General features: G+C 32.2%; 1 protein-coding gene across 1 annotated transcript in view; it reads left to right on the forward strand.

Moving 5' to 3' along the window:
• Positions 1 to 17,202, forward strand: part of LOC128316027 (uncharacterized) — a 75,011-nt gene that overhangs the window by 15,378 nt on the left and 42,431 nt on the right. The window contains exon 2 of the mRNA XM_053224417.1: positions 5,920 to 6,045. Within this exon, the coding sequence (XP_053080392.1) occupies positions 5,920 to 6,045 (126 nt within the window). The remainder of the gene's footprint in view (positions 1 to 5,919; positions 6,046 to 17,202) is intronic.

Here is a 17,202-nt window from a genome sequence, read left to right on the forward strand (position 1 = left end):
AACTTATCATGTCTGGCAAGTACAATGTCTTCATGTGTAAGTTCAGGGGGCTTCTCCAAGCAACAGCTTGAAAGGGCTATAGCAAAAGAGCCTATATTTCAAACGAGGCAAGATTCTAAATCCAAGTTTCTGCTCACAAGGTGGACTATATAGATTCTTTGTGATTGATTGGACATGTTCAGTTTTCATATCACTGATGCTGGGAAATCTGGTTTCAAAACAATCTGATATAAGTTGCTTAAAAGCCAGCAGGCCTAATTTCCTTAGGGAGGTGTGCATTGCTGAAGTGTAACAGAATTTTTGTTATCAATATAGTTTGGATACAAGAACTTTGCCATTTATATGTATTGCTGTTATATCATCATTTTTATTTGCCTTTGTACACAGTCAAATGTTTTGTGTTTTTTTTTTAATTATCAAAAATCTCTAACTTTAATGTAACCCAGATTCATTAACACCATTTTTCTGAATGTTTAGGAGTTTTTTGTGTTTTTGTTGTTCTCGTTTTGGTACTGATGTAAAAAATTCTTCCTTAACCCAAAGTTATGAAAGTTCTTATGCTTTATTTTCTCATTTGGATTGGCAGTTTACCTCGAGTGGAATTTTATGTAAAGGGTGAGGTAGAATAACATTATGCTTTGTCCAGTTGGACATCTATCTACTGGACCCAGAACCTTTCGGTGAAAAATCCCTCAGTGTTCTGCAGTGCCTCATTTATCACAAACCAAGTGTTTTTTCATCCATGAGCCTTTTTATGAAGTCTTTAAATCTGTCTTTTTTTTCTTCATCATTGCTTCAAAATCAAACTCTTTCCCATACTTTAGCTTTATAATTGCTTGCAATACGATAATGAAAACCCTTGGGGCGCCTGGGTGGCTCAGTTGGTTAAGCCTCCGACTTTGGCTCAGGTCATGATCTCGCACTCCGTGAGTTCAAGCCCCACGTTGGGCTCTGTGCTGATTGCTCAGAGCCTGGAGCCTGTTTCAGGTTCTGTGTCTCCCTCTCTCTCTGACCCTCCCCCGTTCATGCTCTGTCTCTCTCTGTCTCAAAAATAAACATCAAAAAAACTTTTCTTAAATAAAAAAGAAAAAAAAAAGAAAACCCTAATGTATTAGCTAACTTTACATAGGACTGTAAATGTGTTAGAGAGCATTAAAATCCCTAAATTAGCATAATGCCACCCAAATTCCAAAGTATTTTAACAGACACCATTTTATTTTTATTTTATTTCTTACAATAGCATTCTGATGCAGTCTCGCCTATATCCCTGTCCATTGTTCACAGTAATTATGAAGCTATGACCACTAATGGTCAACCAGCTGGATTTCCCTTGATCCTTGTCTGAGTTCATTAGTTGTAAATCAGAAGTTTGATCTATAGGAAGGAAAAATTCTTTGACACAAAAATATAGCCAAATTTTAAATATGCATAAAGAAATTTCAAAAAAAATTCTATTATAGTGTTACCTTAAATTCTCCCAGCAAGCCAGAGAATTTATAGATTTGCATATCATTTATATAATTTTGTTTTTTACTTTTTTCATTTTGTTTGTTTTGTTTTGCATAAATTTCTTCTACCTTACATAATTACTGTCACCTCTCACATGACTAAGCTTCCCTAGTGGGGGATTATGGTGGGATGTTAAAGTATATATGCACACGGCTGTCTGTTATCAGAGATACTTATATTCAAATTTCAGCTCAACAATCAGTAGACATGTAGCATTGAGCAAACTGAAACTACATTTCTAAAAGGAGAAAAAATACCATGGTTATCTCTGAATTCCCAGAAACAAAGATGCTTTTTTCGTATGGTGGAAACCCGACAAATGTCTGGTAAAGATTACGTTATTACAGAATTGTCATTAAAAAACCATGAGATAGTTTGTGTTAAATTCCTCTAAGGGGCTTCTGAGGTGCTGCTACCTTTTCGAGAGCAGTCTACAACAAATCTTGGAAAATATTTAAAGGGTACCCTTAAATCTGAGTTGCCCTTTCAAACACAACCTGAAATGAACTTTGATGTCATTCATTTATTCCCAGTTAACAAATAAAATTGAGGCATGGAAATCCTTAGGTACTCAGAATGATTTATTTGTGTTAACTTCATTAATTTATAGGCAGATTTTTGCTCTTTTCCTGTGGATTCTTAGCACAAACACTGGGAAAAGAAGTTTGGGCTCTGATCTTCTTTCCAGGGCAACAAATCTTATTCTGCTGTCTGGATAGAAGACTCTCAGCACATATACCTGGGAGTGAAGGGCTTATAGTACTGAAGTTAAACACATCCTGAACCATAGGTGTACATGTCCCCATCTCTCCAATCCTAGAAGAGCTGTAGAAACAAGGTTAGAGCTCAGAATATCATGTTAATAGAGCATATTTAATGCCAGTACAGCAATCCTATTCTGAGAGTGGGCACACACATTTGCAGTAACTGTTCATAATTCTCAAACTCCATTATCTCTGTCTTTTTATGTATTACACACTTTTTTCACTAATGTCCATCGTTTCTCCTGAGAATATGGGTCAGAGAAATAGTTTCTCTCCTTGCCTTCTTTGCTTTCAAGAATACAGGGGAAGAGGGACAGATTTAAGTATGTTTAGCTCAAGTATTTTATATCACTTGGAAAGATCAGTTTAATAAATAAAAAACATTCTTCTATCTGGGTCATCTTGACTAGCATAAAATTATTTTTAATTCATGATACATATTGAGCCAAAATATACTTGCTGTAAGAATGCTAAACATTAATATGACCTTGGCTCTTCTTTTACTAAGGAAACCATCTGTAGAGGAAAATTGCCATATGCAGACTGAAACTTCAACATCTTTTCTTTCCCCAAATACAAATTTAGATAATCACAAATAAGCCTTACAGAAAAATATTATATACTCCCAAGTTTCCTTAAAAACATCATTCACTTGAGGCATCTTTAAGTTACTTCTATGTGTCAGCCTAAATATTCCCATGGAGCATTCATTCATTTTGTCTTATTTCAAATTTTATACATCATACTTTATTGAATATAAAGAACCAAAAATATGCCCAAATAGCAAAATAGATGCAATCTATTTGTACACTAGCTCAATTAAGTTTGGTTAGAAATACCTTCCCAGTGTGGAAGACTATAATCCTTAAATGAACATGATATGTTACTTTGAGTTTAACATTACCATGAAAATATAGTTACCAAAGCCTCTGGCTTCTTTCCTCATAATCTCTTTGATTCTTACTATGAGGTTTTCCTTGTATAGATTTCCGACCAATGGCTCAGAGGCAGTCAAATGATGTCAAGCTTATGGTTCCCTGATGACTTGCTGAAAATAATATATTTTGCAATGTCAGATCAAATATAGGTATAATATATAGGTATAGTTGCAAAAATTTGGATGCATCTTTTCTTTTTTATACTTAAGCAAAGAGGGAAACACATCTCCTAGCTTTAAGTAACATTTTAAAAAGTCATTCATACTCTAACATATAACTCCTGTTAAAATATTGAAAATGTAAGGGAATTTTGAAGTAAAATAATGAAATATATCTAAAATATAAGTGATATTTTTCTCAAGGCAAAGGATTAAAAGTGATTTAAAGAAATGTAAGATATCATTTGGTCTTATATTATAATTCAGCTAATTCTATGGATTCATGCTGCAATAGTTAGTATGATTATGTTTGAGACTAAATTTTCACAATGACTTTCAATCAAAGCTGTACCAGTCAGGATCAAGTGAGCTTTTTTGAAGATGCCCTCATCGTATTGAGGAATTTTTCAGCTATTCTTATTTTAGTGAAACTTATTAGGAATGGCTGTTGGAATTTGTACAAATCTTTTTCTGCAACAATGGGGATAATCATATATTTCTACTTTTTTCATCTGTTAACATGGTGAGTTACATTTATTGATTTCAAAATGTGAAATCAACCTTGCATTCTTGCGATATACTTCACTTGGTTGTATTTTATGTACGTGTACATTACTGGATTCAAATTGGTTACAAAATTTGTTAAGAATTTTGGATCTTTACTCAAGGTCTATCAGTTTTTAGTTTCTTTTCATAAAATCACCTTTAGTTGAGTTGCTTAGTCCATTTGCTTCCACTTTCAGTGCATATATTAATATATTTTGTTTTAGATATGCCATCTCAATAATGGTTTTCCTGTTTTTTCTGTTCCCTTATTTTTATTTTCCTCTTCTGGATTGAGCACACTGTATTATTTTACTTTAAATCTTTGTTGGATTCTTATTTATAGCTGTTTGTTGTGTTATTTGTTAATGTCATGTTTAGATGTGTTCTTAATACTATGTATTTTCCAATGATGTTACAGTGCTTCACAAGTTTTTTAAGCCCTTTCTTGCTACCTTTCAGTTCACTGGTACATTCTAGTTTTCTTCATTTTTATTTCAGAACAATGGTAGGCTCATAAGATAAATTGGATTATATTCATGTCTCTTCATTTTTTTTAGAAAAAAATATATACAGCATTGGTAGAGTCTGCCCCATAAATTGACCTAGATCAGAAGATTTCTTTGTGGGAAGAGTTTTACCTACAAATTTAATTACTGTAATAAACATAAGAACATATTTTTTTATCTTTAATGGGTTTTGGTAGCTTGTGTCTTTCAAAAAATATATCCATTTCATCCACGTTGTTGAATTTATGATGTTACATTATTTGTTATATTAACATATTATAATTTTAGTATCTGTAGTTTTTCTCAATCTATTGAGACTTTTTATTATGGTATATATTTATATGTATTATATATATTTTATTATGGTACATATTCAGTATATAATCTGTCTTGATAAAAGTTCACATGCACTTGAAAAGAATATACATACTGCCATCCTACCTAAAATATATTCCCTTTATAATGTATGTTCTAGAAATGTGAATGACATTAATTTGGTTGACAATGTTCAAATATCCTGTATCTTTAAAGATTTTCTATCTGTCCAATCAATTATGGAAAAAGAAAACGAATTTAATTATGTAACCCTAATTGTGCATTTGCCTATTTTCCTTATATTCCTATCAGCTTTCCTTTATGTATTTTGAAGCTCTGGTATTATGTGCATAAATGCTTACCATTGTTATGTCTTCGTGATAAATGATACCCTTATCACTATTAAATGACCCCTTTTTGGGGCATCTGGGTGACTCCTTCAGTTAAGTGTCTGACTTCGGCTCAGGTCATGATCTCATGGTTCATGGGTTCGAGCCCCACATCAGGCTCTGTGCTGACAGCTCAAAGCCTGGATTCTGCTTCAGATTCTGTGTCTCCCTCTCTCTCTGCCCCTCCTCTGTTCATGCTATGTCTCTCTCTCTCTCTTAAAAATGAATAAACATTAAAAATTTTTTTAATTGAAAAAAAAAATGACCACCCTATCCCTGTTAATAGTCTTTATTCTGAAACCTACCATGGAATTTTTCTTTTCTTTCTTTTTTTTTTTTAACATTTATTTATTTTTTGAGAGACAGAGAGGGACAAAGCTTGAGTGAGGGAGGGACAGATAGAAAGGGAGACACAGAATCCGAAACAGGCTCCAGGCTCTGAGATGTCAGCACAGAGCCTGACATGGGGCTCAAACCCATGAGATCATGACCTGAGTTGAAGTCAGACACTTAACCCACTGAGCCACCCAGGCACCCCTCTGAAATCTATATTGATATCTGAGATAGTCCTGATTTCTTTTGGTTAGTACTGACATATCTGTTTCGTTTTTTGAATTATAATGTATTTGTAATTATTTTTCAATTAAATTAAATATTAAATTTTATATTAAAATTAGGTTTCTTATATACATCATACAATTGGAGTTTGCATTTTTATTTATTTTGACAACATCTGTACTCTAATTGGATTCTTTAACACATTTTAAATTAATTTGATTTCTTTATACATTTAGATTTGGTGGGCTGAGTTCCATCCTACAGCATGAAAATAAAGGCCATACTTTCAGTGTGGAGGAGAAAGCTAGAAGCAGGGTGAAACAAAGACACAGCCTAGCTGCCGTATCTGCCCTGGACTCTATGTGAGTTTGAAATATCTTCTTTTTTATGATTTAATTTTACTTCTCTTATTCTATGCACCTGTTATAGCTAAATATATTTATATTCACATAAACATATATATTTACATATATATGTATGTATTTACATATGTAAATATATATGTATTTACATATATGTGTATTTACATATATATACATATATATTTATATAAATATATATAAATATATATGTGTATATATATATATATATATATATATATATATATATAAATACAGCATTACTCCTAGACTCTGGAGCTGAGGCAAATTTCTCTATTTTATATTTTAGTATTTTAGTCAAATTAGGTTGGATTCAGACAGAGCTATGATCAATTATCAGAAATATAATATACAAATGGAAGGTAGATATTTTAGATCTTTTTCTGTAAGTCAACTATTAAAAGCAATTTATTCAAACATATGTAATGACACTATGTATGCTTCTTAAGGAATTGTATTTTATTTTTATATAAACATGCGATGGATAATGCCTATAAGAAGTATATTCACATCAATGAGCTCGTACTAAGATTTAATATTAGAAATAACATTTTCTCTAAAAAGTAATTTTCATGCATTTTTAGGGAACACATTTTTATATCTTGGTCTTGCATTTTATGTAATACTGGCATTAGAATGAATAATGTGACATTCAGTCTACTTATAGAACAACATATTACTCACTTTCTAGTTTTTAGCAATATCCATATAATATATTACTTAAGTGATGTCAGAATAAGACATTTCTGATTTTAAATAAATAAATCATGTTAAGACTTACCTTTCTATCCTTTTCCTTTTTTGCTACATTATTTTCTAAAATCAGGATAACTCATAATACTACTTACATCTTCAAATATATCTTTGAAATACTTGAGGAAATATTCAATAGATACTAACTAAAAATGCCAAATTATACAGCAAATAAGCTTTACTATCTTTCCAAGATAGAATACCCCCAAATGTGCATATCATTACTTATAAATTTCCTGTTTTAAAATAGTATCTCTGGTATATTGGACAAATTATGTCCATCTTTGACTATAAATCTGTATTATGCAATTGTACTATTGGCAGAGGCACTGAACATTAAAAATATATTTGAACTCAATTTTGTTATAATATGTGTGTTACGATATGTGTGTTAATCTACTTGATGGTAAATTAATATAATATTAAGTTCAAAGTGTTATTTAGGATATTTGCCATGTGTTTCATGAAGTCAGTGCTAGCTACACCTTAACTACATCTTAACTACCATATGAGTAGTTCTACCTTGGCCTTTTTGGAATCCAGTCCATACTTATCACACTATTATGTGAATTTTATCTGGAAATGTCATGTTAATTCAGTTAATTTTGTTTCTGAACACATGCATGCCAAAGGAAATATTTTTTAGGCATTTAGCGAATTGGTAACGATGTGGGAAACTAAAAATTCAGTTAATTTCAATGGAACAAATTTTTTAATTCAATTAATTTCAATAATAACACTTTCTTATGTTGATTTGGGCATATAGTTTAGTTTCAGTTTATATAACTTAAAATAAAATGTAAACTTGAATAATGAACTTTGAAATATATAGCTGTTCCATCTGCATTTCCTGATGTTATCATCTCACCTTAACATTCCGTCCACCTAGGATGTATTTTTATTACATTAAATACCGATAATAAAAAGAAGGAAAATAGGATTCTCTGAGTTCACATAGTCTTATGTTGAAATAGATTAAGCATTATTCTTAGTTTTTTTGTTTGTTTTTTACCACAACACCTATCTTTGATATAAAATAAAATATTCCTGTTCTTGATGGAGATTATTTAAGTAGTTCTTTATTCTCTGTTGGAATGCTTTATTTTTACCATATATTTCTTTTTTACCTATGCACTTAGATTTCCAACATCTTTTCTTACAGATATAAACCAAATATGTTGATTATACCCCTTAGAAATCTAAAGGTATTTTCACTTCTATTTCTTGCAATGACCTCTGCTCATAGGTAGGTAAATAATTGCTGACTTCACTATTTTAGTTTTGACAGCTGAAATATAAATCCTTCTGAGAATATTTGCTTTAAGAGGTATCAAAATCTTCTGTTCTTAGAGTATTCTCTGTTGGTGAGATTCATGTTGTTTCTCTCTTTGTGACCTTTTTATAGTTGATCACATCTTTCAAGTTACCTATTTTTTGAAGCTTTGCTGTTCTGAAATATTCTGTGTTTTTGGAGACACAATTCATTATTTGACACCTCAGGTGAAGTTTGTATTATGTAACTAACTGTATTGGAAAGCTTCTGTTTTTCTGCCCTTGCATAATCATCTGCGTGGTTACTTTTCCTGTGGCTTAACTTTGTATAAAATTTACGTAGGAAAATACAAATTTGTGTCCTGTCATTCATTTTTTAAAAACATGTTTGCTTTTTGTTCTTGGGTATCTCTGTTTTTCTGAAAATCTGAAAAAAGCATTGTTTTTTAACTCCTTACATCTTAACTACAATATGAGTACTTCTACCTTGGCCTTTTTGGAATCCAGTCCGTACTTATCACACTATTATGTGAATTTTATCTGGAAATGTCATGTTAATTCAGTTAATTTTGTTTCATTACTGCCTTGGTTTACTCCATCATGTTTCCCTATAGTTTACATTAAGTACATTATCATTGGCACTGAGGTGTGTCTAACTTTGGTCTCTACTCTCACAATCCCTTTCCTTTTCAATGACTATTATTGTAAGAATAATTGTTATTGTTATGTCTTTTTAGTGGGCATCATATTCTTAGTTAGATACTTAAATATAATTAAAACTTAGGGTGCCTGGGTGGCTCAGACAGTGGAGCATCCAACTCTTGGTTTCAGGTGTTTATCTCAAGGTCCTGACTTCAAGCCCTGCATTGGGAATGGAGCCTACCTAAATGTATTTAAAACTTAAATGCATTTATATAACTCTGTCATGTTTGAAACAGTGATCAGTGAGATGTCTTTACTTCCACATTCAGTGAATGTTTGTTAAAGATTGATATTTAATGAAGCTACCTGGGAAGTTACATCGACTTGTTTATATGTTTTTTTCAGACTTGTATTAAAATATTAATTAATTAAATTATTTTTATTTGAAATACATATATTGAGAACTGTGGCAATAGGAAAATGTGATCACTGCCTTAACATAACTGATACTCAGTTTTGCTTTCACGACACCTCAATCTCTCTAAAGTCATCAACTTTAGAGTCCTAGCAAAATACCTATATTTCTCCTGAAATATAGAAAAACTGACTTTCTTTTTAAATAGCATCTTTTATATAGTTATTGCCAAGTCTAACATGATGCAATATTCATAAGTCTTGTTTTCATATTAATTTTACTTGGTAGTTGCATTTAGGCAATTATTCAATTACATTTTGCTTGTAAAAGCTCTGAGACAATTATGATAAAAGCAACCATATATTTTGCACAATTTTCAGTGAGCAGGAACTTATATTTCTACAGTTGAAGAGAAATTTATCATATTGTCCTCTTTCATCATTTTTGTAAACCTTGGAATATTTTTTTGTTCTTCCCTTTAATCTTTATATGTATCTAAAATATCACACACTTTCAGAAAAAGAAAGAATAGAAAAATATTGAAGAATATTTCCAGCAATTCTCAAAAATAAATTTATGATGGATAAATATATACAAATTAAGTTAGTCTACAAAGGAGAAAAGAGAACTTTAACAATTATTTATTGAAAACCTACCAGAATTTTATGTAATGTAATTTAATCCTATTTAGTTTGATCCTCACAATCCTATGAAGTAGGCTGATCTCTTACTTATTGGATGTTCTGATGTCTAGAATGCTCTTCTCTTCAGACCTCAGTTAATTTCTTCTCATCCTTCATGTCTCAGCTCAAGTTAAAACAAAAATATGAAAGTGATCTTCATTATCTCACGACTTAAATAAAATAGCTTTTATTCTGCCTCCTGTAACCTATTTTGTCCTTCTCACCAAATAGTAGATTTTCTAAATGTCTTTACATTCCCAGGAATAGTTAGAATACCTAGAATACATACCTTGATTTTCTCATTCCTGCCTTAATAGTAAATCAGAGCAATCACACACTGCTAGAATCTTTCCTTCAATAGGTACCTCCTTTCAGGTGAATTTAAAACCTCACTAAGTGACTACACGGTCACAATGTGACATAGATTAATAGGGTCTCATTTTCCTTTGGCAATCTGAATATCTCTACCTTCCAGCCCAACAGTTCAGACAGTTTAACTCAGATTCCCAATACTGGTATTTTCTGAAACTGCTTCCAATACCAAATACTGAATCAGTTTTTATTTAATGTAGAAGATGGAAAATGCTCTGGGTATTTTAACAAAATAAAGTATATTCAACATGGAAAATCAGTGCTTAGAGAAATGTTTAATGAGTTGGAAGAGTGGTTTCTAGGCCAGATCTCCAGAAATTTCTCCTCAAATTGATATTGGTGTTCCTACACCTGAAGCCTCTACTGGAACTAATAAAAATAAAAGCATACCTGTGACACCATTGCCACTGTGACTGACCTCTTTGTACCCATGAATGGGTGGGTAGATTGAGTCATCCTGATATTTTTACAAAAGGTCTCAAAACACCCACAAAACTGAAGAACAGACATTGGAACATGGTGTATGACCCATTTGACCCCAACTGCCTCTTGAAACCAAGAAACCTGGAGAATATGCAATAAAATGTTGCTGCAGAAAAGTCTCACATCTCCATAATTTTTCTAGCCAACAGAATGATAACTAAAAGGTAGGATATTTGCCTTGGCCCCTTGGCCTAATTTTTCCCTTCTAAACCATATTTCACTTGATATAACTTACATTTTAACATTTATTTTAAATGTTTACTTGGTGTAACTTATATTTTACCCACTGGTAAAGGGAGAAACTAGATGGCAGACATTCTTTTACCATTACTTCTTACCATTAGAAAATATAATATTCAATATCAACAAACATTCTGAAGAACTTAGGAATAAAGTTAAGAACCATCTTGTAATCTTATTTTAGAAAAGTACATAAAAGAACATAGATATAATTGGAATAACATACCATATTAGAATATTAAAACTTAATATCATAAATAAGTAATTTTCCATATATACATTTGTAAATAATCATCAAAACACACAGTTTTAATGTAATTTGGAAAAAAAATAAGACTCATATACAAGTATAAAAATTAAGGAATAACTAAGGCAGTGCTTTATAAAGAAAAGTAAGGAAGGGGCACCTGGGTAGCCCAGTACGTTGAGCAATCAGCTTTGGCTCAGGTCATGATCTCATGGTTTGTTGAGTTCGAGCCTCGTGTCAGGCTCTGGGCTGATGGCTCAGAGCCTGGAGCCTGTTTCCGATTCTGTGTCTCCCTCTCTCTCTGCCCCTCCCCCGTTCATGCTCTGTCTCTCTCTGTCCCAAAAATAAATAAATGTTGAAAAAAAAATTAAAAAAAATAAAAATAAATAAAAGACAAAAGGCATATTGATGTAAGATACATACAATAAACATATAACTATTTGTTACAATAGAGACCTTTTCCAGTTTTAGCAACAGGTGTCAAATGTTCCCATATTCCAAACTGAGAATCTAGATGATCTATGACAAGAAAAGGGCCAAGAACTGTTTATTTTTCCCCATGTTCATTGCTTAACCCAGATTATATGAATATCTAGACTTTTCTGAAGATGTTGTCCTACTTCCAATAGGAGAGGAGCAGAGGTAGTTCCCCATGACCTCAAGTCTAGAGAGAGATCATTGGAGAGTGTAAAACTTCTCTCCTAGAATTTGAGAAACACAATATACCAGGAATCTGACTTAAACCTGAGGGAAGAAAAAGAGGAGAGGGCTATTCAGTTGAATTACCTTACAGCCACAGAACAACCTGGAATTTTAGGAGATTGCATGCAAATAGATGGTGGATAAGAAATATTTCCCAAAGACAAAATAATGGGACAAAGTTGATTAAGAGACAGAGTTAACCAAGAGTCTACTGGAAAGGTATTAGTATTTTACAGAGTATGGCAATACGGCTTGGAGAACCCTGAGCAAAGTGGAATTCATAAGTGGTCACCACAAGTCAGACAATTCTGGCTCAGATATCCTTAGCAATGAGAGGAAATCTATGAAAAATATGAAGTGCACCAAAAGAGAGAGTCATTTTTAGACACCTACAAAGGATGAAGTAACCAAATACACTCCATACTGGTTGTAGCAGAGAAAGACACTCTTAATTCTTTATATTTCTCTTTTCTTCACTTCAGCATTAAAGTTGCTGGAAGTAGACTAGTGAGTAGTAAAAGTGCTAGTCCAAGAAATAGGGGAAAAAAGTGTATGGCCTGGACAAAGTTCAAGCTAGAAGAGAAGAAATCTAAATAATTTAGAGTTTGTAATATTTTATGAGCCTACACATATTAATAAATCACCTAAGACTATTTAGGGGTGCTAAGTGACCAGAGAATTTACTATTCATTTATTTATTTTATCATCAGAAAATGTACAAAGTAGTAATGGGACTCATTTTGGAATTGATTGAAGGAGAGTGGAAAGATAAGACCTTATGCAGATGATTTGAAAGGTTAATGTGGGTAGAATATGATGGAGAATAATATAGATCTCACTTTTTCAGTTTATTGGTTCAGGTATATTATTTAGTTACCAAAGATTATTATTCAGATGATGTAAATAACATTCCAATTAATGATATGAAAGCAAACTATAATAGAATTAAACAAGTGAATAACAATATGCTAAGGAATTTCACTGAACTACAAAAGGAAAGGGACTTTAACATATAAAAATATTGTCAATAGAATAAGCATGGTGAGGGGACAAGTTACCTCTTTGGTTCACAGCTATACCGTCCTCAATCTACCATATTGTCATACTCATAATGTAATAAATATTAAAATATGTTGGACCATAAAAAATTTCCTGAAGAAAATCATGATGCATTTTCATGGTTTCACTTGAGAATGGATTTTCCTTTATCCAATATTTTACAGATTTCAGAAATGTCATCAGTAAGATTTCAAAAACATTGATTTAATAGGATTTTATTCAGCATCTACTATGTTCAAGGAACTGTATTAAGTACACGAATGAAATAGTAAATAAAAAGACACCTTTTCTATACTCATGGAAGAACAACCTGTTAAGAAAGAGAACAATTTTTCGAAACAAAAAAAAAAATCACACAAGGAGACAGTGGTAAAACACACGGTCTGTGTAGGATGACACTTAGAACAATGTAGCCAATAATGAGAGTTAACCTAAATAAGAAATTCAGGGAGGAATTTCTTTATAAAATAATTCTTGAACTGATAGAAAGGAGGAATGTAGGAGAATGGGGAAAAACAAAAGAGCTTGTACAATGGCGAGAACAAAGGAAGAAGTGAGTTAATGAGGTAATTGAGGCCAGTGTGCAGGGTTTAGGAAGAGGCCTGATGTGAAATTAAATGGAAAATTTAGGTAGTGGCTTCACATGTAAGCTTTTCCAGGCCATATTAATGAGTTTTAACTTTATGCTACATATGGCAGGAAGATGGTGAAGGGTTTTAAGTTTGATTTGGTTAACAAATTTATGTTTATATATGCAATTTTAAAAGATCACTCTGGTTATTGTATGAACAAGATATGATGTCTTTAGGTATGGTGATTTTATATCATCTCTGGTAGACTTTTTATGGACAGGCTATCTCCAATAGACTTTTGAAAGTGGCTAGGGAAGAGATTAGTAAATTTGCACAGCTTTGAGAATACTGCAAAGAAATGAGGAAATGAGGTAATAAACTATAGGTAAAAAAAAAAAAAAAAAAAAAGATAATGAGATTCTGCTCCTTTGTAGCAGTTGTGATTTATTGCCAAAGCAAACAAACAAAAACACAAGAAGTCTGAGGCCCTGGAGCTATGGAAAGGCAGAATCTGTACTATTGACCTAAGACTGACAATAGAATCTAGATGTCGAATGAGAAACTGACTTAAACATAGCATGTGATTAAAACTGGCAGCCTCTCCACATTCAGAGGAATGGTCCAGAATGGCAGTTAACACTCAGTCACTGTAGTTAAACTGTAGCCTTTAGACTCAAAGACTTGATCACACAGAGAATCATTGTAGAGGAGAAGAAAGAAATATCTAATTGTGTAGGACATATTTTCAACTTAGATACTGTATAAGAATGCCCTGATTCAATAGCAGTATAAATATAGTTTTTTTGTTTGTTTGTTTGTTTGTTTTTGCATGTGAACTATGAAACACTTTTAGATTGTCTTTGCCTATTTTGGAGACAGGACTGATACATTTAGATTAAGTTGGTCTAATTTAAAATTACTGGTGCCTGGGTGGCTCAGTTGGTTAAGTGTCCAACTTCAACTCAGGTCATGATCTCACAGTCTATGAGTTTGAGCCCTACGTCAGGCTCTGTGCTGACAGCTCGGAGCCTGGAGCCTGCTTCTGATTCTGTGTCTCCCTGTCTCTCTGCCCCTCCCCTGCTCATTCTCTGTCTCTCTCTGCCTCAAAAATAAATACAAACATTAAAAAAAAAAACTTTTTAAAAAGAAAATAAAACAAAATTATTGGGCCAAGATTCTTAACAATGGAGAAGAGGAAACTCAAGTCAAAATTGCTGAGCTTTTTACTAATTTGATCATTTGATGATGTGAGTTATTAAATGAAAATATAAAAGAAGCCTTTCAGTATTTAACTCCATGGTGGTAGAGCTGATATATTTTCATAATGATTAGGTCTGTGTAATTTAATTTTAGGTGCTTTAAATTTTCTTATTGTTACATACCTGTAGTCTGTCTTTCTTTCTTTCTTTCTTTCTTTCTTTCTTTCTTTCATTCATTTTTTAGCTTCTAAAATTGTTACAATAAATGTGTATTGCTGACTTGCTAAATCAAATATATAATCATTGATTCTCCTTCAGACAACAATTGCTTATGTTGCTTGAAGCTAATCTCCTTCTGAGAACAACCAGAAAACCTGGGGGAACAAGTAGAAACATCTATATGAAGGCACTGGAAAGCTACCAAGGCAGCGAACTTTTCTAAAATGAGATAAAGAGGTGAACCAAGAGAGTTAAAGCCAATAGTTAGATCTGTTTTTCTCCTTGAGGCAATTATTAATACTAAAATAAAAGTGTCAGTGTAAAGGCTAAGAGGCAAGCAGATTTACGTGAACTGGAGGAAGAAAATATGGAGTTTAGAGGAAACCAAGGAGTAAGTCCTGATAAACAACCAATACTCTACTAGGGGCACTACTGTTCTACCCTAGAAATAAGGAAGGACAGAAAAGATACAGACCTCAAAAGGCAGGAAGCCTCACTTGAATCAGTGCTCAAGCAATTTTTGCCTCCAGCAAAATTATGAGCCAAAAGTTAAATTATTTGTGGAGAAATGTTCAATCACTCAGAGCCTTCATTATTTTCAACAAAATATGATACTGTATTTGCCATCTTATAAAAATTAGACACGTATAAAAATAGCTAGGCATTAAAAAGGAAAAAAAAATTATCCAAAAAACTATAAAAGACATAATGTAAATAGACACAAAAATCCAGACTGAAAAATTGCCAGTATGAAATTTAAAGTAATTTTGAATATATTCAAGAAATTAAATGACTTAATGGAAAAATGGCAGAGAAGTAGGGATTGTAGAATAAAACTGAAGTTTTAGAATTGTAAAACTTAGTAACTACACTTACAAACTAATATGTTTAATGGTTCATTGAAATTGCTGAAGAATTAATCAGTTAACTAAAATATATGTATAAAAGGTACAAAGTGAAGCAATGAGAAAAAATATGATGGAAAGTACTGAAAAGAATTCAAGAAATATGCTAAAAATTGTTTGAATATATTGTTTAGTTGAAGTTGCAGAAGGAGGACAAAAACAAATAAAACCATATATAAATTTAAAATAGGAAAATGACTGAAATAATAAAACCTACAAAAGAGAATCTTAAAAATATCCAGAAAAGGCACAATCACCTTTGAAGGAACAGTAATGAGATTGGAAGTTGACTTTTCAGAACCATTTGGAATGACATCCCTAAAGAAAGAAAATAACTAATATATATTTATGTATGTAGCAAAAGTATACTTTACAAATGTTTAAATTTTAGAAATTACCCACACGTGCACACACACACATACACACACCCTGAAAGGACTTATCTCTATCCAACTATCACTGTATCACTAAAGAAAATCAGGTAGAAAACTGATTCCAGATGCACAAAGCTAGCTACATTAAAAATATATATATATATATAAATATATAAGTGCTATATATAACACTTTAAGGGAAAGAACTAAATATAACATTGCATGTGGAGCATAGGTCTATTTCAAATATTTGGGAAATAAAAGAAAAGAGGACATCTTAGTACAAGTGGATTATCAATATGTAACAAGCATCATAGACTAGTTCTTTTACATTGTGGCGTGCACACAGCTAACTCAGTCTTTATACCAATTTACTTACCCTAATAGGGATTTATGTTTGTTTCCAACTTTGCTATAGAACAAATGGGAATATTATTTGCTCAGGTAGCAAGAATTCACACGAAGTCACACAACACACAAAATCACGCACACGCACACACTCACACGCGCGCGCGCGCACACACACACACACACACACACACACACACACACACAATCCAAGGAGACTTTTTAAACTGGTTTCTGTAGTGGAAAGTCTTTTGCCCAAAGTAAAGAGGTTATTCATTATTATCAAAATAAATTGATTGAGCCTCAAGTGGCTTTTTATAGATAATTTCTTAATAAAAGTTCTACTCAATTCATTTGAACCTTGCTTTATTTTCTTACAAAAATATTATTTGCCTGCAATACATTTTTCAGAAAGTCTATGTTGGCTAAAAAAATTCTATTCTGACCTTAATATCTTCTACTTTAACACATTTTTTACATTGTAATTTCACACTTGTTCATGGACATTTAGAATGGGCATATACTAAGATATAGTTGACATTCTGGCCCCCTTTTTAGTCCAATAGCTTATCACGTTTTCCAGTGTTAAATATAGTGCTCACTCATTTAGGAAAAGCATAAAAGAAAACCTCAATCAGCAACTACCCCTTGTCA

Source organism: Acinonyx jubatus, chromosome B3 (assembly GCF_027475565.1).
Source record: "Acinonyx jubatus isolate Ajub_Pintada_27869175 chromosome B3, VMU_Ajub_asm_v1.0, whole genome shotgun sequence".
Classification (NCBI taxonomy): Eukaryota; Metazoa; Chordata; class Mammalia; order Carnivora; family Felidae; genus Acinonyx; species Acinonyx jubatus.